Source organism: Schistocerca americana, chromosome 8 (genome assembly GCF_021461395.2).
Source record: "Schistocerca americana isolate TAMUIC-IGC-003095 chromosome 8, iqSchAmer2.1, whole genome shotgun sequence".
NCBI lineage: Eukaryota > Metazoa > Arthropoda > Insecta > Orthoptera > Acrididae > Schistocerca > Schistocerca americana.
Window position 1 is genome coordinate 291,265,601 of NC_060126.1, and position 24,201 is coordinate 291,289,801.

The window sequence follows — 24,201 nt, forward strand, 5'->3', positions numbered from 1 at the left end:
TCTAACATTTTGCCATAATTCCCACTTTGTTCTACATGATATCCTTATCCCACTAGTCAGCCACCCGGGCTGTCCATTACTGCTAGTACCCCGTTTAGAATGTTCTAATGGAAAGCAACTCTCAAAGAGCATGAGAAATGTGTTATGGAAACCATTGTATTTATCATCTATATTATTGGCACTATACGTCTACGTTACCAAAGTTGTTATACCAGAAGAACTATTTAAGAACTAACAATAATGGTCTCGAAATTCTCTGCCTACTAAGAAAGCAAATACTTGTATTAATACTACAACAACACAGCCAATACTAACAAAACTTCACAAAATTATTAGCTAAAACAAAAAAATTCAAACGGCCACTGTAACACTAAGCGAAGCTAAAACACTGAATGAAAATTTTACTGAAATATTTCACTAGAAACAATAATAAACGTCAGTTGAAAACTAAAGCACAAATTTACTAAATGACTTCAGCACATGCGAGGCTTAGACGAACGACGCACACACACTCACAAATAATAGACCACTCGAGTCAATAAAACAGGAAGAAAGACTGAGATGAATGAAAATCCACTAATAAGCTACTTTTACGGCAAATATTAACAAAAATAAACTTTAAAATAAGTAAATGAAGTCTAAAATTATATAAAATATTAATGAGCTATTTCAACAGCAATGAAGCACTCGTGACGTCACACCTTGATCCAAAGCTTTAGTGTGTCATGTGAGAAAAGTGCGAGTTGGATTTTACATGATCGATCGTTTTGAAATCCATGCTGCTTTGCACAGAGGTGGTCATTCTGTTCAATATACCTCATTGTGTTTGAGCTCAGACTGTGTTGTAAGATTCTACAACAAATTGATGTCAAGGATATTGAACGGTAGTTTTGTGGAACATTTCTGTTACCCTTCTTGTTGACAGGTGTGACCTATGCCTTTTTCCAAGAACTGGACATGGTTTTTTGTTTGAGGGATCCATGGTAGATTCTAGTTAGATTGCGGTTGCCGCATTGACTACTTTGGTTAGGTGAGATTCCTATTTTGGTGTGAAATGAAGGCTGCTTGGGAAATTTTGTTGGATTGTGCGAAATTTAAAATGTCCTCCAAAGCAGGGTCTTCAAATTCTAGAGCTTTCTGACACATTATCTTATCCAGAGTTCCTAGATAATAGCATCCCAAATCATCACTTCGCCATACAGTTCCTTATGTACAGGAGTCACAAAACAGCATTTTGTATTGAGTCCCCACAGATCAGTTGCCCATGCACGATTAATTGGTTTGGGTGTTTGACACTGATAAAAACTCCATACGAGATGCAACCACATGGTAATGGTGGCGAAAGTAGAAGTAGATAACAAGGCATACCTTTCATCAAAGTTCAGGTGTACCGGTTCTGTGAGAGGGGCCAGTTTGAATGAAAGCCAGTGTTTACTAGGCGTGATTCACAACAGGAAAAGGGATTTGACCATGACTGAATTAATTACCTGTAATTCAGCAAAATACTGTCGGAAACTCTTGTATGCCTCCCACTAGTTTGCTGACTTGTCATACAACTGCCGGGAGAGTAGCACGAACAAGGCCTCCTGACATCTCTGTGCATCTAACTGCTGTTGCAGTGGAGCATGACTTCCATCAATATACGTGTTGAGATAGCCTGGAACGCAGGGTCTGTGGTGGCAAAACGAATGTGGAAAAGGCCCATGAACACAGTCAGTTATGTTGTAATGTGAAAACACACTATAACTTCTAGAACAAGTACATTTTCTTATCACAAGTATCAGGGTTAACAATGTTTGGGGTGGCACGTGGCAAGCAGTTACTACAGTTCAATGATGAAGTGCATTGCGCATGGAGTCACAGCAGAATGAGGGTGACTGCCAGGTGGTGATGGCGTTCATAGTCGCTTGTGGCAGATGATGCTGCCTGTGCAGCCTAGGTGGTGGTGGTGGTGGTGGTGGTGGTGGTACTGACATTCTCTTTCAGTTGCATTAAAATTTCAGATCCCACATTTGTTCATGCTCTGCATTTTCTCCCACTCTGGGTCCATATTCACTTTGGAATGTGCTTATGTTGTCTCTCTGCCCTTATTTTTCACCGGGGAGTCACCAAGAGATACTAAACTGTCATTTAATGCAACTAAAACAATATTTGGTTATACAGATGTGTCTGACTCGCCTGAGGAGCTACACAGGCTTGTTGCTCCCATGTGTTTCAATGTATTTAAGCCACAGACCTTGTTTCTGTATTAATATTTTCCCACATCTATCGCACATTTTGTGTTCTTTCATTATATCTTATCAACCATCCACATTTGCCTTTTACACAGACTTTTCTCATATCGGTTGTGTCCATCTTTCCTGAAGGCATCGCAGTAATACACAATCCTCTCAATCCGTCTTCATAGTAGACTTGCGCAGTAACGACACACAAGACCTTTTGTTACAACTTCCTGTGTGCATGTAGCATTCAGCTGCCATCCAAGATTTAATAGCAAATACTTCACTTTCTGTTTCGTCACATACTGTCAGGTAACGAAACTTAATATCATTTGTGTAGCTTTACTTGGGGGATGTAAGAATATTTTGTTCTACATATTCATTTTCGAGCTTACCTTTGGTAGTTCACTATAAGAATGCTTGCTATAGGCTAGTTCATCTTGCTACCATACTGTCCATTACTCTCGCACCACCTTTTTAACAGTTATGATGTTTTTCAGTACTTCACATCATTTGTTGCAATCTGCACACAATTTCTGTTGCTTAATTGCATCACATAATTGTATATATTAATTTATGTCATCTAATCCAAGTTTCATCGCAACTTGATTTTTTACTCTGTTGCATTTTGTAACATGAAGAAGCAAATTTCTTTATCAGTCTTGAAGACAACATGTTTTGAGATATTCAAGTTCAAGATCAAGGTCATTGACTATAATTGTGTACATTTTTTTAATATGACCTTATAGTGTATCATTTGAAAGCGTGTTCTGAGAATTTCCCAAAATTACGTGTTTCACAGTTTTATATATGGAGGAGTTACAGGCATATTTATTGAATTTTCTGCACATTTTCAGAACTAGGTTGCCATTACTTTAAGTGTATGTGTACTACAACTCTAAAATTGGCAATTTTTTATCTTGCCTCGGTAATTAAAAATGGAACCCTTATAAAATCACTTTCTTGTCCATCTGCAAGTCTGTCCGACTGTTAAAACACCCTCTTTCTCAGGAATGAGTAGCCATGTCAGGTTGAAGTTATTGTTGCAAATGAAGGTCTATGGTCCCTCGGAGGTGTTTTAAATTAAAAGCTTCTACATCAATGAACTCAAAAGATGTGGCCATTTATGTCACATAAATACTTCAAAACTCATCAAAACCTATAGGGTACTGCCGATTGACGTAGAATCTTGAAATTGGGTGTGAAGAAAGGTTTAAAATTGTGAATTTATAATTACATCACATCTTTTGTTTTCTCTCCATGTATTATCTGTATGTAGTCTGTTCATCTGTTAAGGCTCTTGTTTCCTCAACAACAGGTAAACATATCAAGGTGAAATTTATGTCTCATACTGCGGTCTATAGTACCTTGGGAGTGTAATAAACATAAGCTTCTAAGTCAGTGCAATCAAAGGATATGGTCATATATGTCACATTTTGATGCTCGTAAACTCCCTCATCAAAACATATAGGGTACTTCCAACTGACGTAAAATCAAGAAATTTAACAAGAAGAAAGGCTTCACCCTCCAAGTAAAAGAAAACATCCAAAAAGTGTTACTTTATATCAAACGAAGAAAAAAGAATTCTTTCGCATGTGTAATCCAACTGTCTGTCTATTCATGTGTTAAGACCCCCCCCCCCCCCCCCTCCCCCCGAAACTGGTGAATACACTGAAGCACCAAAGAAACAGGTATAGGCATGCATATTCAAATACAAAGATATGGTCGGAAAGTACGACAATTTCACGACTGTACCGTGAATATCGGGAATCCGGTAGACCATCGTACCTCCGATATCACTGTGGCGGGAAAAAGATCCTACAAGAAAGGGACCAGTGATGACTGAAGAGAATCATTCAGCATGAAAGAAATGCAACCCTTCTGCAAATTGCTGTGCATTTCAATACTGGGTCATCAAGTGTCACCGAGTGAGGTGGCGCAGTGATTAGCACACTGGACTCGCATTCGGGAGGACGACGGTTCAATCCCGCGTCCGGCCATCCTGATTTAGGTTTTCCGTGATTTCCCTAAATCGCTCCAGGCAAATGCTGGGATGGTTCCTCTGAAAGGGCACGGCCGACTTCCTTCCCTGTCCTTCCCTAATCCGATGAGACCGATGACCTCGCTGTTGGTCTCTTCCCCCAAAAAAACCAACCAACCGATCATCAAGTGTCAGCATGCGAACCATTCAGCGAAACATCATCGATACGGGCTTTCAGAACCGAAGGCCCACTCATGTGCCTTTGATGACTGCACAACACAAAGCCTTATGTCTTGCCTGGGTATGTCAACACCGACATTGGACTGTTGACGGCTGGAAACATGTTGCCTGGTTGGACGAGTCTTGCTTCAAATTGTATCGAAGGGGTGGACATACACGATTATGGAGACAACCTCACGAATCCATGGACCCTGCATGTCAGCGGGGGCTGTTACTGCTGGTGGAGGCTCTGTAATGGTGTGATATGGGACCCCTGTTAGGTCTAGAAATGACTGGCAGGTGACATGTATGTAAGCAACCTGTCTGATCAACTGCATCCATTCATGTACATTGTGCGTTCTGACAGACTTTGGCAATTCTAGCAGGACAATGCGACACCTCACACGTCCAGAATTGCTACAGAGTGCTGCAGGAACACTCTTGTGAGTTTAAACACTTCCACTGGCCCCACACTCCCCAGACATGAACCTTTTTGAGCATATCTGGGATGCCTTGCAATGTGCTCAGAAGAGATCTTCATGCCCTCATACTCTTATGAATTTATGGACAGCCCTTCAGTTTTCTCCAGAGCTATTGCAGACATTAGTCGAGTCCATGCCACGCCGTGCTGCGGCACTTCTGCATGCTCATGGACACCCTACATGATATTGGGCAAGTGTACCAATTTCTTTGGCTCTTCAGTGTGTATCAGGTTGAATTGATGTCGCACACTAAGGTCTTTGGTTCCTTGGTAGTGTAAGAAAATTAAGCTTCTAAGATAGTGCGATCAAAAGATATGCCCATTTATGTCACATATTTTGCCCTTTTCTCACATGAGATCGTGCAGACCATGGATGAGGAACAATAGGTGGATTCCATATTCCTAGATTTCTGTAAAGCATTTGACACAGTGCTACACTGTCATCTATTAACAAAGGTACAAGCATACAGAATAGGTTCCCAGGTATGTAAGTGGCTCGAAGAGTTCATCAATAACAAAACCCAGTGTGTTGTCCTTGACAGTGAGTGTTCATCAGGGACAAGGGTATCATCAGAGCTCCCCAGGGAAATGGGATAAGACTGTTCCTGTTCTCTATATGCGATCTGGCAGAAAGTGTGAGCAGCAGTCTGCAGCTATTTGCTGATGATGCTGTGGTGTATAGGAGGAAGATGTCATCACTGAGTGACTGCAGGGGAGTTACGAGGTGACTTAGATAAAATTTCTAGTTAGTGTCACGAACGGCAGCTTGCTCTAAATGTAGAAAAACAAAAGTTAATTTAGATGAGTAGGAAAAACAAACCCATATATTAGAGTATAGCATTAGTAGTGTGCTGCTTGGCACAGTCATGGTGATTAAATATCTAGACAAAACGTTGCAAAGCAATAAAAAATGAAATGAGCATCTAAGGATTGTAGTATTGAAAATGAATTCGGTTGACTTCGATTGATTGGTAGAGTTTTAGGAAAGTGTGGTCCATCTGTAAACGAGACCTCATTTAGGACACTAGTGCGACCCTTTATTGAGTACTGTTCCAGTGTTTGGGATCCGCACCAGGTCGGATTAAAGGAAGACATTTAAGCAATTCACAGATGGGTTGCTGGATTTCATACCAGTCAAGTTCGAACAACACGCAAATATTATGGAGACGTTTCAGAAACTCAAATGGGAATCACTGTAGGGTAGGCAACGTTTATTTTGAGGAGCACTATTGAGAAAATTTAGAGAACCGGCATTTGTGGTTGAGTGCAGAATGATTCTACTGCTGCCAGTATACATTCCGTGTAAGGACCATTAAAATTGGATTGTACAGAGGCATGTAGACAGTCATTTTCCCCCTTGCTCTATTTGCGAGTGGAACAGGAAAGGAAATAAGTAGTAGGGGTACGGGTACCCTCCACCATGCACTATACAGTGCTTACAATGTAAGTAAGTATGTGTAGATATTCTGATACTTAAAAACTAACACATCAAAACCTAAAAGGCACTTCCTGATGGCTTGAAATTATGAAATTTGACAAAAAGCAAGGTTCACAGTACAACTAAGGGAAAAACCTGAAAATTGTTATCTTGTAATTACAGCTTTTTTTTGCAATTTATTATCTGACTGTCTATCTGTCTGTCCGTGTCTCTGTGTGTTAAGCCCTTTTCTCTCAGGAGCGGGTAGACCTATCAAAAGTCAAAGCACTCAAAAGATATGGCCATTTATGTCACTTATTTTAATACTCACAAAGTCACTCATCAAAACCTATAAGACACTTTACGTTGACTTGGAACCATGACATTTTTGGTAGTAAGAAAGGCTTCCATTACAAGTAAAGATTGCTGCTGCTGCTGTTGTGGTGGTGGTCTTCAGTCCGAAGACTGGTTTGATGCAGCTCTCCTTGCTACTCTCCTGTGCAAGCCTCTTTATTGTTAATTTGTAATTACATCAGACAAAGAAAAAAAAAAAAAAAAAAAAGTAATTTGTTTCACAACTTCAAACTTTTAATTAAAACATTCTCGAAAGTCGTTTAATTCACAGGATGTCAAAACAGGCCAGAAATCATACAGGTTTCTTGACTGTCTATATACATAGTTATGTTAGTGCAGAATCTTCAGAATGTGGGTCCTACTTGCACATGACCAATTTTTTGGGTAATGTTGTGACTTGATGCATATTCACTTCTTACATGTGTTTAGGCAGAAACCTGAGCTCATAGCTTTTGAAACATACTTTGCTGTTTTTTACATATTTGTCATGGTTTTTGAGGATGTGGTTAGGCAGGAGCCTAATGGTGCAGCTTAAATTGATGTTGGTGAAACAAGCAGGAATCGTACTTACAGTATTGCTTGTCAGAAACGCTTTGCCGTTTTTTTACGAACAAGTCACGATTTTCGAGTATATGCTTAGGCACGAAATATTTACTTGTGTTTCAGTTTGGGTATACTTGTATAATAATTTATACTTAAGATTTGATGATCTGCAAAATTTAATCTTCCTTTTAAACACTGACTTGTAAGTACTGTTTGTGCAGTTACAGTAGCCATCAAACTCGTACACAGTTTTAATCTGCCAGGAAGTTTCATATCAGCGCACACTCCGCTGCAGAGTGAAAATCTCATTCTGGAAACATCCCCCAGGCTGTGGCTAAGCCATGTCTCCGCAATATCCTCTCTTTCAGGAGTGCTAGTTCTGCAAGGTTCGCAGGAGAGCTTCTGTAAAGTTTGGAAGGTAGGAGACGAGGTACTGGTAGAAGTAAAGCTGTGAGTACCGGGCGTGAGTCGTGCTTCGGTAGCTCAGTTGGTAGAGCACTTGCCCGCGAAAGGCAAAGGTCCCGAGTTCGAGTCTCGGTCGGGCACACAGTTTTAATCTGCCAGGAAGTTTCGTACATATCTTCATTACCATCTGTAGACAGTAAATGAAATGTCAAGCAAGAGACTTAGTAGCGAGATAGTTTCCAAATTCTTATGTTTTTATGGCGCACTCTGTAACAACTAGTAAATGTAACAGTTTTAATTCGTAATAATTTTTTAATATCTGTATCAATGTAGGGAAGGAAAGACTAAGAAGAGCATGCCATGGGTACCTTCCTTACCCAACAGTTCACATCTAGATGCAGTGCCTCAAGCAACACCAATTAACAGGAATCGTGTAAACAACAAAAAAGTCCGAACATTTCCACTTTGGTAAGTATGATTACAATTTTGTAATTTAAGACTAGCTTTGTGTAGAATAAATTCTTAAATTTCCTGTGATGATGTTTGGGATGAAAGCTTTTAAATTTGTTGTTCTTTGTGATGAAGTTTATGTAGTTACAAGTAATGCGTTCAGAGGCGTGAGTGTATCAATATGTTATTTTATTTATTATTGCTTTAGGTTTAATCATAATTTTTTTGTAAAAATCTTGTGGTTTTTATTGTTGAAAATTGCAGTCATTTTGAATTTCCTTCTCCAATGGTCATTATTCTAAGTGAACATACGTGGTGCGTTTACCCATTGTTACCTAATTGGGTTAAACCTAAATATTTCCACTTTGGAACTTCTTTAAATGGTCATTGTGTTAAGAACAATATTGCTATGGTTTGTAAACTGTAGTATATTTCTTAAGTGAAATAGCAAAAAAATGTAGAAAAAAAACTAGAAAAATTGTGGAATTTGGGCGCCTTTTGTTCCACAACAGAAGCTTTAAATTTTCTACATTTTTAGTGGCTATACATCATTTTGTGCTACAATAGATATTTATTAAGTCCAAGAGCTTCAAAGAAAGTGAAAATTTCTAAATTCTTCCAAAAGCTAAAAAAAATTATTGCACCTTTTAGCATTACATGATGAATTTTACATCCTTTTTTAAAAGCATAATGGTATGTGTCTTTAACAGTCAGCATTTATTATTCTCAAGAATCCCCTTATCAATGGAATGTTAATTTTCACTTGTGTTGTAGAGCTGGTCTGATGTACCGGTGTGTTTGGTAGACCCAAAGTGGTTGGTACCCTCCACTCCCCCACTCGACATTGACCTTCACTGAACAGTTTACTGTACGGTGTATGCAATGGATAAGTTTGCAGAAGTGTTTTCTTTTGAAAATTTCAGTTATTTCTCTCTCTACCGACTACCAGAATATTGTATGAGACTATTTCAAACAGCACTCCCGTCTCTGTAATTAAGGCGATGGAGAGTGAGAGTATTTGAAATTGCCTAGTTTGCAGTTTTCCATGATAACTGTGGTTAGTGTAATACTAAACTACCTGATACAATATAATTTATTTCAAAACTACATAAAAAATCATAGAAATATATATTTTAAAAATCTTTCAGATTAATATATTTACATAAAATAAGACTTCAGCAGCTGATGCTAAATGATTGTATCATTAAAATGTATTTCATATATAATTCTAGATTGTAGAGATCAGTTTTTTGCTTCTTGATTAAAATACAACTAAATGAAAAAATTAGCAGTTGAAGGGTTGATTGAAGTTTCATAATGTGAATTAACTTCATGTTTGTCTACAGCTGATTTACTCTACCACTTGTAATTACTTTATCTATGTTTGCAGACATTCTTTTGCTACTTATGTCTGTGTCTGTGTATCAAAATGAATACACTCTTCTCCTACCGAGCGAGGCGGCGCAGTGGTTAGCAGACTGGACTCGCATTCGGGAGGACGACGGTTCAATCCCGTCTCCGGCCATCCTGATTTAGGTTTTCCGTGATTTCCCTAAATCGTTTCAGGCAAATGCCAATTCTTCCCTAATCTGAGCTTGCGCTCCGTCTCTAATGACCTCGTTGTCGACGGGACATTAAACACTAGCCACCACCACCACCACCACCACCACCACCACACTCTTCTCCTGATGTGTACACTCACATCCTATGTTAAGTTACTCTATACCCTTAGACCACATCCTATGTAGACAGCTTCAGATGATAAAACACAACTGCAGGTATATGTACGGAAAGTGTCCTGAGGGAGTGACGTCCATGGTGCTACCTGTCCTCTGCTGCAACTTTTGACATTTGAATTCAAATGAAAGCAATTTGATTCTTCCACATCTTACAGCTTGATATCTTCATGCACAGAAGGACTGAATTTATTTTCATTATTTGTCATATTCACTGTGGTGCACAAAATTAAATGAATGCACAATATTTTTAAGAGTTTGCAGAGGTAAAATCACATTGTGTAGACTTGGCTTGTAGTTCATTTTAGGCCATACATTATTTCGTATGAAATGTGGCCAATACATCAAAATTGTATTTAAAGTTGAGAGCGGGAATGATATCTTTTTCTTGTTCGCTAGATATCTGTTGTTACATCCACAGATGGGATGCGAATCCTTTACTGCGCATAGGGGGTCAAGTGATTGTAAAAATCATCATATTTCAATCACTGCTCAATATGTCAAAATGATGTTTTTTGGAAATGACAGCCCGCAAAAAGGATATTTTATTGTGTGATAAACAGTTGATGCATTTTTTGTCAAATATTTGAGTGGAGTGAAAACATGATTCCCTATAAATTACCCAATGAGTTTTTGTCCGAATTTTCATAGCAAAACAGCAAGAAATGGACAAAAGGGGTATCAAAGTGACCAATGTGAGTTCTCGTTTTGAAAGAAAATATTAAATGCTGGAAAGTAATCAGGGTAATTAAGATAGACTTAATTACTGATTTGAGGAAAAATTGAAATATTTTACAAACAGTTGCCGCTAGGTAAGTAAATGAAATGAACTGTTAAAAAGTTCATCTGTTCAAGGCCTAGCTGTCTTGCATATAAAAAAAAAAGATGCCTTGGTGTGACATTTCACTGCAAAAAGGCTTCCTCTGAATCAAGTACTAAATTTAGGAATTTCAAGTACTGATGATGTTAGGAAGCCAAGTGAGGTGTCAATAAGGTCATGCTTTCTGAATTAATCTTGAAAATAAAATAAAAAAATGAAAAGAAATACGTGAAACATTTTGTGGAATGATTTGTCTAAAAGAAATAAAATAGATCAGAGTAACATTTGTTATGCCTTCGGGTGATGTTTGAAATTATGTATATTTAAAATGAGATACACCAATTGTTTTTCTAATATGTCTTATTTCTTAGTTTTAGACAAATCATTGCACAAAACATTTGACTTCTTTTCAAAAATTTTGTTTGCTTTACTTATGCAGATTATTTAGATTAACTGAAACGCGTGGCCTTAACATTGATTGCTGATGAATTACATTCCCACGAATCAGATATCAGTAAAATTTCATTGTTTTTCTTTGTGTTTTATTAGGGATTTAATGTGTGTCATATACTGGGATAGGTGTGTAAAGATGAAGTACTTTGGCAGAACTTTACAAAATATGCTGCCAAGTGCAGTGTAAACAGTATATACATAACTTAGTACACAGTATTGGTGACAGGGTTGTAGCCAAGTCAGTTAAAATATAAGAAGTAGCCAGGACTGAACCGAGGATCAAACAACAATCGTGATTACTAGCCTAAAATGCTACCTTCACACCATGGACACCACCTCCAGAGCATAACTCATTCTTCCATTGTTACTGTAGTTGGTCATTCTTCTGTACTTATCAGCTGTTGAAGTTCTTGATCATGTAAGAAAAAATGTGTCTTTAATTTGTTAATGAGATAATTGAAAGTTTTTGGACTCATCCATGTATATTCAAAGAATTTGTTTGATTATCGCTGTAGCTGATAGTATAAATTATGAAATTCTCGAAGAAGATTCTTCCCTTCATAAATTTCAAACTCGGTGTTCCATTATTGCCTTATTTTTCTAAGCAAAGCTAATTTTGTTGCCTTACTCCGAGGTGCAGTATTCTACAGGATGTGCTAGGATGCGGCCTTAGTCTTTCTTTGTTGAAATGAATGAACAAAAAAGCTTCAGATCAAAACCAAAAGTCATTTTGGAGACACTTACCTCCAAAATCACTTATCTCCAAAATCAGGTCTTTCTGTGGGAAAGGTCGTAGTACCTTTGCAGAAATCCTTGCAAAGATTTTTTCCTCAGGACTGCTGTACTGCCATGCAAATTGTTGGTCAGTGTCAGTATGTTAATCAATGACTGCAGTGTCTCCCATTAAGAATTTCTAAGCAGAATATGGCACAGTAGCGGTGTTCATGGCAGTTTCCAAGAAAAACTGAATAATGCTTTTGGATTAGTGTTGTAATGCTGTAGTGTCATAAACCCCAACCTAATTGTTACATAGACCTCATTCCCTCCCAAGGTGCAACTTCCTAGAACAACTCATGCTCACTAACAACACTGGTCCACAGTGGATTATTTGCAGAAACTAAAGTAGTCAGTTTATAGATTTCGAAGCACTAAACACGAATATCACAATTAAAATTGTTTCCTAATCCAGGGTTACAAAGAAGTTGGGTCTTCATGTTTAACATATATATCTGCCGTAGTCAACAGTTAATTGAACTTGCATGGTTTATTCGTGCTGTGCATTTGCCTTCGTCATGTGGGTGGTGTCTGGAGTGTCTCTGTAGTAGTGCTCACAGCTGAATGTGGCACAGTGCTATGGAAACATATCGAGGTGGGAGTAAAGAAAGTGCTTCTTCAGGATTGTGTTGCAGCCAGTGACCTTATAAGCATAAATGAGTTTGTCCACAAGGTCCTGTAATTTTCGGCTCTCCTATTTCCGAAGAACAATTTTTGTCACATTACGAGAACAATTCCACATCAACAGCGGTTAGAGAGGACTCAAAGTGTGTGTCACACAACAGGTGACATATCTATGGACAAATGAATTTTCCATTTGTGATCTTCTCTGTCCTTTGTCGTGGAAACGTGTTATGCAAATACTGAAATGCTGGTTCATTCTTGCACACAGTCTGAACAAATGCGTTCTTGAGTCCTAGCTTAATGTGCAATGGTGAGAGAACAAATTTGTTCAGATTCAGTAAATGTTCTTTGGCAGTATTTTTTGACCCAAGCACCAGAGCTGTTTGTGGAGGTCATTTGCTGTGGGTGTAGTGTTCTTCTGTTGTGAAACGGGACAGATGCCCACTCACACAGGTAACAACAATACTTAGTGTAACCCCGTGAAAACTCAACAGCATCACATTGACATTTAAGATATCAGCCATTCATGCTTAGTAATTAACACTCTTTACAAAGGATTTCGACATGGTATAACACCATATGTCACAGGGTTGATTGGCCTTTCATTACTGTTGTGTAACAGTACTGCTCTCAGGCTTGTTTTTTAGCCATCTGTGAAGTTTCCTCTTGTCTGGTTTGTATGTAGTGTTCAGGTCTTCCAAGGGAACGTCATTGTCACTGCAGAATGTAATATCGCCTTCAGTATTGAAATGACACACAAGTTTTTTCTTATGCTTCGGAAACAACACATGTGGACTGTGTCAGGGAGGAGATTCCACTGCTCCCAAAAGTTCGGCTTTACTCTTAGGTAGATCTAAATACCTAACCAAATCACTGAGTTCACAATGTGTGGTTTTGTGTTATTCTCCAGTTGATGTTGGTGGTGTAAATGTAGGGTCCTTGTCACTGGCAGATGATTGCACATTTTTGATTGTATCTGTCAGTTGGGCATCATTGCTATCACTGCTTATGGTGGTACATGTGGAGGAACAGGAACTATCAGCCTTTCGCTATGAGCCACATGGCAAATGACAGAGGGGATGTCAGGGTATTGACTATTGCTCTTTTTCTTGCTCTTCCCTCGAGGAGGTACCATACAAAAATAGTAATTGATTGCATGATATGTGGATTCATGCCAGATTACAGGCACTCCAAACTTCAGAGATGTTTTACCATGCATTCAGTGTAGACGAACATTAGCTGCGTTAGATGTGTGGAGTCCACAACTACTCTCCAACAGGACACTCGAAATATTGCATGTATCTTTAATTCAATGCTTTAGTCAGTGGTCGCCTTCTTGAACCACAAATAACTTTAGCACATATGTAACAAAAGTTATCAGGTGTGTTACTACAGGTGCTGGTCATTGTTGTGAAAGCATGCACATGCACAATAATACAGTTCAATTTCGGCACTTCCCCACACATATTCACTGCCAACTGCCAAGATGCTAGTTCCAGTAACAAGTGAACTAAGGTACCATGATAAACAACAGTTAAATTTGCATCTGGTTTCAACATTTGACAATGTTCACATGACTGGACAGTGTGCAGAAGTCATGGTATAAAGTAGTGTTGACAGATTATAGTGGGAGTATCCACCTCACTTACTTAAGGGCAAGGAACTCTTGTCACGATGCCTTTGCATGTAGGATGTTTAATTTCCCTAAGTGTGACTGTGAAATGTAAACATATTACTAACTTGTAATCCTGAGCTAGGAGTCAGTGCTATTAATGATCAATGTATGTAAGTCTATACAGAACTACTGCTTCCGCTTCTGTAAAAATTAAAAAGTGAAAATTTGCAGACTAGTGTAATGAACCAACAGAGTTGATCTGGAAACACTGGAAGGTAAGAGGTAAGCCACTTGGTAATTAGACAACATCTTCATTACCAGTTGTTAGGCACATAGATTTTTCCTTTTCATCCCACACGGTAAGTCTCCCCTGAGCCGGGAATCTAGGTGACTTTTCTGAACTATACCCCTTTTCCTAACCCTCCATAGTCCTGTTCTACACCCCTCTTTCTTCCCCTTCAACCCTCCTGCCGGAAGAAGGAGCCACTGGCTCAGAAAGCTTGCATACGTAAACCTTTTTTTGCATGTGGTGCCCTTTGGTGCGCAGATTTTTTATCTATCCAACTACATTATATTATGTCCACATGGTGCAATAGAGCAGTTATGGTGTTTGCTATTTCTCTTACTTTTATGACTGTCTTAACTGTGTGGAACGAAACAAATATAGCTTTTTACTACTTAAGTATCTGGACTGTAGTTTTCAGTGAAAGTTTAAATGTTAATAGCAAAATACATTCCTGCTTTATTTTCAGCTTTGATGACACAGACCCTACAACCATTATGGAAAATGCTTCACAAGTGGAACTTCTTGTGCCTATTCGCTTGGACATGGAAATAGAAGGACAAAAGCTTCGGGATACATTCACATGGAACAAAAATGGTATTAAATATTACTGTTTTCCTCCCAAAAGTTAAACTCCTTTGTTTATTTGTGGGAAAAGAAATCTTGTGAGTTTGTCTGTTTTAGAGAGCTTAATATCGCCCGAACAGTTTGCTGAGGTGCTTTGCGATGATTTGGATCTTAATCCCCTCACATTTGTTCCGGCCATTGCACAAGCTATCCGTCAACAAATCGATGGATTCCCTACTGACAGTATCATAGAAGAGAATACAGATCAAAGAGTTATTATAAAGGTATGTTTGGATTTGGGGAAAAGTGTACTTAAAATAAGAGTGATTTTTATAAAACAATTTTCACATTAATCTTCTGGGAAAGAGGAGCATCTTACGTGTAAGAAAATGTGTTGAAATAAGTGACCTGCACATATGTTTCCTTTGCAGGTGAGAAATGTTTCTCTAGTCTTTCTGCCGTGAAGAATAGATAACATATGCTGTTTTTAATTACTGTGGTTTCATGAGCAAATGACACATTGGTGAATTTGAGTTGAAACTTGTTGTGTCAGTTTACATTGCCATCAATAATTGTATGTGATAAATTTTAGATGTGAAAAGAAAAAAAAGACTGTGTAAGGTTGTGGAGAATTTGGGTTTGTAGTTATCAGGTGTATTGGTTACCTTTTGTTAACACAATTGCTGTGCACAGTTCGATTGTTCGACAGCATAAATATTGTTAGTCAAGAATTATAGCTGACAGCTACATTTGATGTGGTCCTTGTGGCAAATATTTGATATTCTAACAATGTATAGTTCCTGGGCCCAGGTCTCGGGCAGTGATTCTCAACCTAGGCATTATTGTCTTTTGTGGCGGTTTAACTTACACAAGGCAGCACTGTGATCGAAAGGGGTTTTGGGGAGGGAGTGTTCCGTGTTTGCTTTGATGATTTTCCTTTTAGTTACTAAAAGACAGATATGTTGGTGAATTTAGCAGTTTCCTAAGTATTGGTAGTATACTGCAGAGCACATGAATTGAATCCATTTGGTTAAAATGGTATGTTTGTTACAAGTTCATATAAAAGTATGACCAGAATAACTTTAAACACATATAAATATACCTTTTCTAATAAATATGTTTTCTCTTTCTCAAGCTGCTGTAATATCACCAAGTATTGTGCCTTTGAGTCGTAGTTTTGTGTGAAATGAATGAGCTGAGACGCAGGCAAAGCTTTGACCAGGGAATTTTGTGAATTGACTCACCATGCAACCACCCCATTAGCTCAGCAACAACTGTTTTATTTCACGTATGAAAACTTGTTTCCAAATTAAAGAATGGAACCTTCCACTATTGAGACTTCTGAAGCTTTTGTATGTTGTGGTACGCTGTGCCCTACATTCAGTTGAGCAGAGTAGAAATCTGTGGTATTTAGTTAATGACATAGCCAGTGAGTGCATTTTGGAATAATGCTTTCTCAAAATGACTGAGGAAAAGAAGTGTTCGCAATAATTAAACGAATACTTGAAATGTGGATTCATCATCTCACCTCAAAATGAACGTTTACTGTTGTGCTTCATGTGTGAAAATATCTTAAGAGATGAAAGTTTGAAACCCTCCAGACCAATCAATCAACTTGAAAAACTGCTTTGTGGAATTGTGCAATGTCCCTTTCGCTTTTTCTTTTTATTTCAGCTACTCAGACTTCATTTATTGCAAATTATAATCAGCTGGGATTGCAGCTTTGTTTTCATTTACATTGTGTAATCTGCTGACGACTATGTTGTGAACTAACTGGTTAATGTTATGAATGACCGATTAAGAAACTGAATTTTGTATATAAGTTAATTCTATTTTGCGTGATAACAAGACTCTGCATGAGCCATCAGTGTGTTCACTTCTGGCCAGCCTCCTCCCTGACACACTGTGAGGTAAGTATCTGAGCGGAGATATATGTCCACTTAATTTGCTACTCTGCCCACACACAGCCACTGGCGTGTGTCATATTTCTTTGTTTGTGCATTGGGCTCTCAACATAGTCTGCAGGCACAGCTCACTTTCTAGGTCTATGATGCCAAAAATTCATAATCTAGATCAAATGGTACTGTTACCAAGGTCTCCCAAAGACTTTTGTTCATCTGTAAAGTAACACCGTCAGGAGATCAACTTGAAACTCGGAGAGTTCGAACTCATATATCGTACATGTACAAAGTCATGAGGGTGATGGTTCCACCCCCTCCCCAGTTGTTTAAAGTTTTGATTTTCGTTCTTAATTGTCTTATGTGCTGTGAATGGTCTCACTGGGCACTGGACTCATAGGTGAAGGTTACTTGCTTCTAAATGATCTCACCACGATGTCTTCTTAATGACGGAACCTACAACAGATTGTATAATTCTGCAGCCTTACCTTTTGACTATCACAAAATCTTCTGGTTTTGGAATGGAAAAAGCAATTGGATATTCTTGGATGAAGCAGGAGTGATGTTTGTGGCATGAAGAGAAGATATCAACGTCTAGAGTTCCATATGTTGCTTCTGTTGTACAGTTCACTATCCATGACTACTGCAATAACCACTAAAGCCTGGCCTTGTTAGAATGATTCTGTCGATATGTGGTTTTGGTTGTAATCTTCCGTGCATTCTCTAAAGTGTGACACTTTGTTTTTCACATCTGGAGTTGGATGCTAATTAGCCACTTTTTGATTGGATGCCATACTATATCCGCTTGTACATTCCCGGCTTACAGCTCATTGATCATTCTTTACAGTTCACCATTTTCTATCACTTAATGAAAGTTCGAAGTGCACTTATTTGTGAATTATGACACCATTATCAACTATCCCATTGATTGTTAGTATAATTATTAAAGTTAATGCCATGACGCTGCTACACATGCAGTCGTGAGGCATCATGTGTGGCACTTGCCGTGGTCCTCTCCTTTCTCTTTAAAACCCTCATCTGCATTTCTGTTAGCTGTGCAACGTGGTCTTTTGACTGTTCGCATTTCAAATTACCATTCTCACTACTGGTGCCAAGAAACAAGCCACTGGAAACATTTCTACTAGTGCCATACCAAAGCTTGGACTAGGTGCCACTATAGGTTTATGTTCATGTTCATAACCTACAATTCTGCAAAAAAATCTTCTTTGTGTTGACTTTATTTTTCTTAAAGTGAATGACATTTTGAAATACACAGAGTAAGAGGTCTAGGTATAAGTTGTTTTGTTCGTGTGTGATATTTGTCTTGTGAGAAATGGAAGTTTCCAAATATATTTTCAAGTTTAAAATACTGTGTTTTGTGGTTAATTGTAAAACAAGACCAACAGCTGGTGGCCTTGATGTGATCCGCACAAGAATAAAATGACGGCACATAGAGGGAAAATAATATCCCAGTCATATGAAAATGGAAGTAGACAAAGTTAGTGTGAAATTTCCTCTGTCCAGGACTGAAAAGCCTGATACTTGTTTTTTCAGGCTGAAGTACGGTTTACAATCACAGGAATACAGACGGAAGCAACCAAATTCAGTTACTTGTTGGCACAGTTAGAGCCCCGATGTCAAAAACATACAGGATCTCATGAACAGTGACGAATGCAACAAACATTTGTTAACTAAAGTAAGGCTGCTTATGACTTAAGAAAAGTGACGAATATCAAATTAAGAAACAATAGTCGAGACATCGTAAGACAGCTGGCAGCCCTATTGTCATCTTTCAGCTACAAAGTGCAAATGGCTGCAGGCAAAAACAGTACCCGTCTGCAGAGCTCTGGCAGCAGTGAGTCATTTCGATAGCGACATTTACAAAATCATGTAATGTGATTGGCTTTAGAAGACACACAAAGCTGCTGTGCCTAGCCCTCTGTAACTGTCACAGGCCTTCTTAGAGTGACTCGACTAGAAACAAAGAAGTTGGTGATATGAAACCCAGTCACTGGTTTTGGAAAATACAAAGTTATGGAGAAACTTCCTGGTAGCGTCCAAAATACTTTACTGATTTCTGAAGAAAATGTGGATATACCAGCACAAATGGCTCATGGGATGACGGAAATACGAAACACTCAGGAACTTAAATTCATCTTCAGGGGAAATGTCCCCTGTGGCATGCGATTCTTCTGAATCGGTGAAAGGTCTTGAAACGGAAGTCCAAAAATCCAAATCATGGGAACGACAGTGTCAATTGTGATGACGATCTTGTAGTAGGGGCCACAGGAAGGAAAGTACTGATATTTATACTGTACTGATATTTATACCAGGCTGCCAGTATTGATTGTTTGTTAGAGAACAATACTTCGGGGTAGTGGTAGACAGCAGTGCGTATGTTTCTGTTATATCAGTGTGTCCCAAGGATAAGGTTAAAGAGACAGACTACAAACTTTATGCTGTGGTTTGATCTGAGGTTAATACTTAATGAATAAAGGTTATTGAATTGTTGATTTAAGTTTAAAATTCATTTTTGAGAGACCTCTCATTGTACCCATCACAACATAAGGTATAATCAGTGCAGACTAAAGTTTGGCTAGTATAGACCTAACAAGAAAATTATTAGTTGACAGTAATACCCAGCTGCACTTGGCTGCACTACAGTGTGCAGTTGATTTGTCTCATTCCGTTAGTTCACTCCATGCTAACTGTAAATACTCTGAATTACTTTAAAAAATCCTTGAACTGATAAAACTAACCCTTAGACTGGGAGAAATCAAGCATGATGTTAAACTTTACATTGCATCCAGCAGCGGCATGCCAATGTACTCAAGAGCCCACAGGTTAGATCCACATAAACTAAATTGGGCTGCACAAGAATTCCAGTTCTTAATGAATCATAATATAATGCACCCCTCTAATGGGATTTAGAGGGGTGCATTATATTATGATTGTGCACGTGGTAGGAAAGCTGGATTGTCTGTAGCACATTTGTAGAGACAGCAGTTGTCTTAATGATCGGACCCTACCTGCCTGCTATCAATTTCCTCACATAAATGATGCAAATTCCATCCTAGTAGGAAAGACATTATTTTCTAAACTCGATCTACTCAAAGAATATTACCATATCCTATTAGCTGAAAGTGACAAGGAAAAGAATGCTGAGGCAACACCATTTGGATTTTATTAATTCAATTTCATGTGCAGTCATTCACAACCAAAACTAAATTTTTATTACATCTTAAATGAAATGTAATCATATCAAATGTGTGTTAGTTTATTTTCCCAAGCTATGAAATTAAAGTGCCATAGGTGAGTTATTTAAAAAAATCACTCTCCTTACAAAGTTACAGATCAATAGGAAAATGTGGTGAAACCCATGTTATCAGAGCAAGGCCTTCGTTACTCTCAGTATGAAATAAATTCCTTCAGGTAATGGCACAGTTGTCAAAAGAATACAGCCTCTTACGTGGATGATTGTGTGGCAGTAGATATTGAAGCATTGCCAGTACTCTAAATTTTGTTCATTAGAAGTTTATTGCAAAGCACTGGAGGACATCATTTTCCAGAAGTTTAACTGCCAACAAAAATGTTGTTCTCTCTAGAAGAAACTGGAAGATATTTTCAAAGAAATAAATATTCCTTGAACAAATATACTTTCACATGCAATTGATGGAGCTGTATTCACAGTCAGTCAGTGTCACAGATTCTTACACAATTTAATATCTACTCACCATATAGAGGAGATGTGGAGTCACAGACAGACACAGCGAAAAGACTGCTAGCCATGTGGGATTTCAGCCAAAAGGCCTTCTTCTAATGTAGAAAACACACACACATTCACACAAACACAACTGATACACACATGACCCCTGTCGCTGACCACTGAGGCTGGACTAAGCATGGTGACAGTGGTTATGCGTATGTGAGTTGTATGTGCATGAACGTGTGTGTTCTACATTAGAAGGCCTTTCGACTAAAAGCTCACAAAGTTAGCAGTCTTCTTGTTGTGTCTGTCTCTGACTCAACATATCCATTGTGAGTAGCAGTTTATTCTTTTCTTAATACTGTCATTATTCCGTCCTGGATTTTCATTGTTTCAATTTAATATCTGCACTGCCTTAAGTATTTCATTCCACTGGGTAATCCATAGGTATGACCTTACAAAAATAAAGATGGGAGATTGCATAAATTTGTGCGCTATGTTAACAAGATAAAATTGCATTCTACATCTACATGCATACTCCAGAAGCCACCATACAGTGTGTGGCAGAGGGTACCTCGTACTACTGCTAGTCATTTCTTTTCCTGTTAAATTCACAGGTAGTGTGAGGGAAGAAGACTGTGTATGTGCCTCCTTATGAGCTTTAATTTCTCTTATCTTTGTGTTCCTTATGTGAAAAGTACATTGGCAGTAGTAGAATCATTCTGCAGTCAACTTAAAATGCTGGTTCATTAAATTTTCTCAATAGTGTTCCTCGAAGAGAACTTCACCTTGCCTCCAGGGATTCTCATTTGAGTTCCTGAAGCATCTCTGTAATACTCATGTTGTTTGAACCTACTGGCAAATCTAGCAACCTGCCTCTGAATTGCTCGGGTGTCCTTCTTCAATCCAACCTGACACGGATCCCAAATATTGAGCAGCACTCAAGAATGCATTGCACTAGTGCCCTACATGTGGTCTCCTTTACAGATAAACCATACTTTCCTATAATTCTCCCAAGAAACCAAAGTTGGCCAATTTGCCTTTTATACCACAATCCTCACATGCTCAACCTGTATCGTATCACTTTGAAACATTACTCCTAGCCATTTAATTGATGTGACTGTATCAAGCACCACATTGCTAATGTTGTATATGAACATTATGGGTTTGTTTTTCTGATCACCTGCCTTAACTGAAATTTTGTACAAGTCAGCTTGCACTCTCCTACAGTCACTCAACACCACCGCCTTCCTGCACACCACAGTATCATCAAGTCGTCTTCTCTGGGACTCGCCTGACAATTCCCTTTTGCTGAAGAACACTTGCTGTTGAGGACACCTTACTGGATTCTGTTACTTTAGAAGTCTTCGAGTCATTCGCGTGTCTGGGAACCTGTTCCATATGCTCAGACCTTCGTTGACAGTCTGCAGTAGGGCACCTTATGAAATGCTTTTAGGAAATCCAGGAACATGGAATCTAGCTTTTGCCCTTCATCTGTGATTCCCAGGATATTGTAAGAAAGGGGCAAGCAGAGTTTTGCATGAGCGATGTATTCTACAACTATCATGATTCGTGAACAGGAGCTTTTATATGTCAAGGAAATTTGTTATAGTCAAACTGAAAATATCTTCAAGAATTGTGCAGCAAATCGATACTAAGAATATTGGTCTGTAATTTTGTGGGTCCATTCTTTTACCCTTCTTATGAACAGGAGTCAACTACACTTGTTTCGGTCGCTTGGGACATTACGCTGGGCAAGAGATTCACGATAAATGCAAGCTAAGTAAGGGGCCAATGCCATAGGGTACTCTTTGCAAAACTGAATTCGGATCCCGTCTAGACCTGGTGATTAATTTGCTTTCAACTCTTCCAGTTGTTTCTGTATGCCAGGGATGTTTATTAGTATGTCCTCCATATAGATGCCTGCCTGATGGTCAAATGACATGTTTGTACGATTCTCCTGCATTAACAATTACTTAAATGCCAAGTTTTAATTTTCTGTTTTCCTTTTGCTCTCTTCTTGCGCCACACCAGACTGGTCAATGAGTGACTGGATTGAAGTATTAGGCCTTCTTAGCTATTTTATGTACAACCAGAATTTTCTCAGGTTCTTGGCAAGATCTTTCGCTAAGGTCGGACGGTGGTAGTTCTATGCTTTGCACATCTAGTAACTTTTGCCTGTAGTCATTCGTGCATTCTCTTTTAAATCGAGTGTGCATTAGCCTTTGCTTCCTCAGTATTTTCTGGGCTTCATTGTTAAACCACGGTGGGTCTTCTTATCCTTAATACTGTTACTCGACGCATATTTCTCCAGAGCATCATTCACAATCCATTTAAACTTTGCCCATAATTCCTCTATGTCCATCATACTGGAACTAAATGATGTCAATTCATTGTATGAGATGAATGCTAACAACTGCTTATCTTCTCTTTCCAGCAAAAATAATCTCCTACCTTTTGCAATGGGTTTCTTAATTTTAGTACCTGTTGTCACTATGATATAGTGATCACTAATCCCAACGTCTATTCTGACACCATCGATGAGGTGACACCTGTTTGTAGCTATAATGTCTCAAATACATCTACATCTACATTTCTACATCTACATTTATACTCCGCAAGCCACCCAACGGTGTGTGGCAGAGGGCACTTTACGTGCCACTGTCATTACCTCCCTTTCCTGTTCCAGTCGCGTATGGTTCGCGGGAAGAACGACTGTCTGAAAGCCTCCGTGCGCACTCTAATCTCTCTAATTTTACATTCGTGATCTCCTCGGGAGGTATAAGTAGGGGGAAGCAATATATTCGATACCTCATCCAGAAACGCACCCTCTCGAAACCTGGCGAGCAAGCTACACCGCGATGCAGAGCGCCTCTCTTGCAGAGTCTGCCACTTGAGTTTGTTAAACATCTCCGTAACGCGTCCCCCTGCGAGTCCGGGGATTAAAATAGGCCCAAGGTATTCCTGCCTGTCGTAAGAGGTGATTAAAAGGAGTCCCTCCCCCTCAAGGGGGTAGTTAGCACCTGCGTCCGGAGACGGATGGTTCCACGACCTATATTTGCGGTCATTTTGGTTTTTCACTTCTCGTTTCTTCCTTCCTTTGGTTGGTTCCTTACTTTGTTCTTCTCCATCTCACTGTCTTCCTTACTCTTCTCCTTGCCTTCTTCTCCTTGCCTTCTTCTCCTTGCCTTCTTCTCCTTGCCTTGTTCTCCTTGCCTTCTTCTCCTTGCCTTCTTCTCCTTGCCTTCTTCTCCTTGCCTTCTTCTCCTTGCCTTCTTTTCCTTGCCTTCTTTTCCTTGCCTTCTTTTCCTTGCCTTCTTCTCCTTGCCTTCTCTGGTCTCCGCCTCGGTGTTTGAGATAGTCTGTCCTCTCGCTCCCTCTCTCTCTTCTTTTTCCTCTTCTTCCTTCCTCCCTGTGTGCGCCTGAAGGCCGACCCACGAGTTCGCACGCGTAGCCGGTGACGGGGTAACGCGTAATTCCCCGCCCTGGGTAGACAAGTAAGGCACGCACGTACCCTCTGGTAAAGGCCAGGCCCAGGGAGGGGTGATTGCCTGAGCTGATACCTTCTGACCATGCCGATTGGTCCCTCTGTCTGTTTCTCGGGAGGTGTGACCTGAGGTGTAAACATTCACCTAAGGCGGGAGTGCCCTCTGAGA

General features: G+C 39.2%; 1 protein-coding gene across 1 annotated transcript in view; it reads left to right on the forward strand.

Annotated features, from left to right (window-relative positions):
- Window positions 1-24,201, forward strand: part of LOC124545243 (SWI/SNF-related matrix-associated actin-dependent regulator of chromatin subfamily B member 1) — a 138,908-nt gene that overhangs the window by 54,646 nt on the left and 60,061 nt on the right. The window contains exons 4-6 of the mRNA XM_047124115.1: window positions 7,953-8,087; window positions 14,844-14,971; window positions 15,059-15,225. Of these exons, the coding sequence (XP_046980071.1) occupies window positions 7,953-8,087; window positions 14,844-14,971; window positions 15,059-15,225 (430 nt within the window). The remainder of the gene's footprint in view (window positions 1-7,952; window positions 8,088-14,843; window positions 14,972-15,058; window positions 15,226-24,201) is intronic.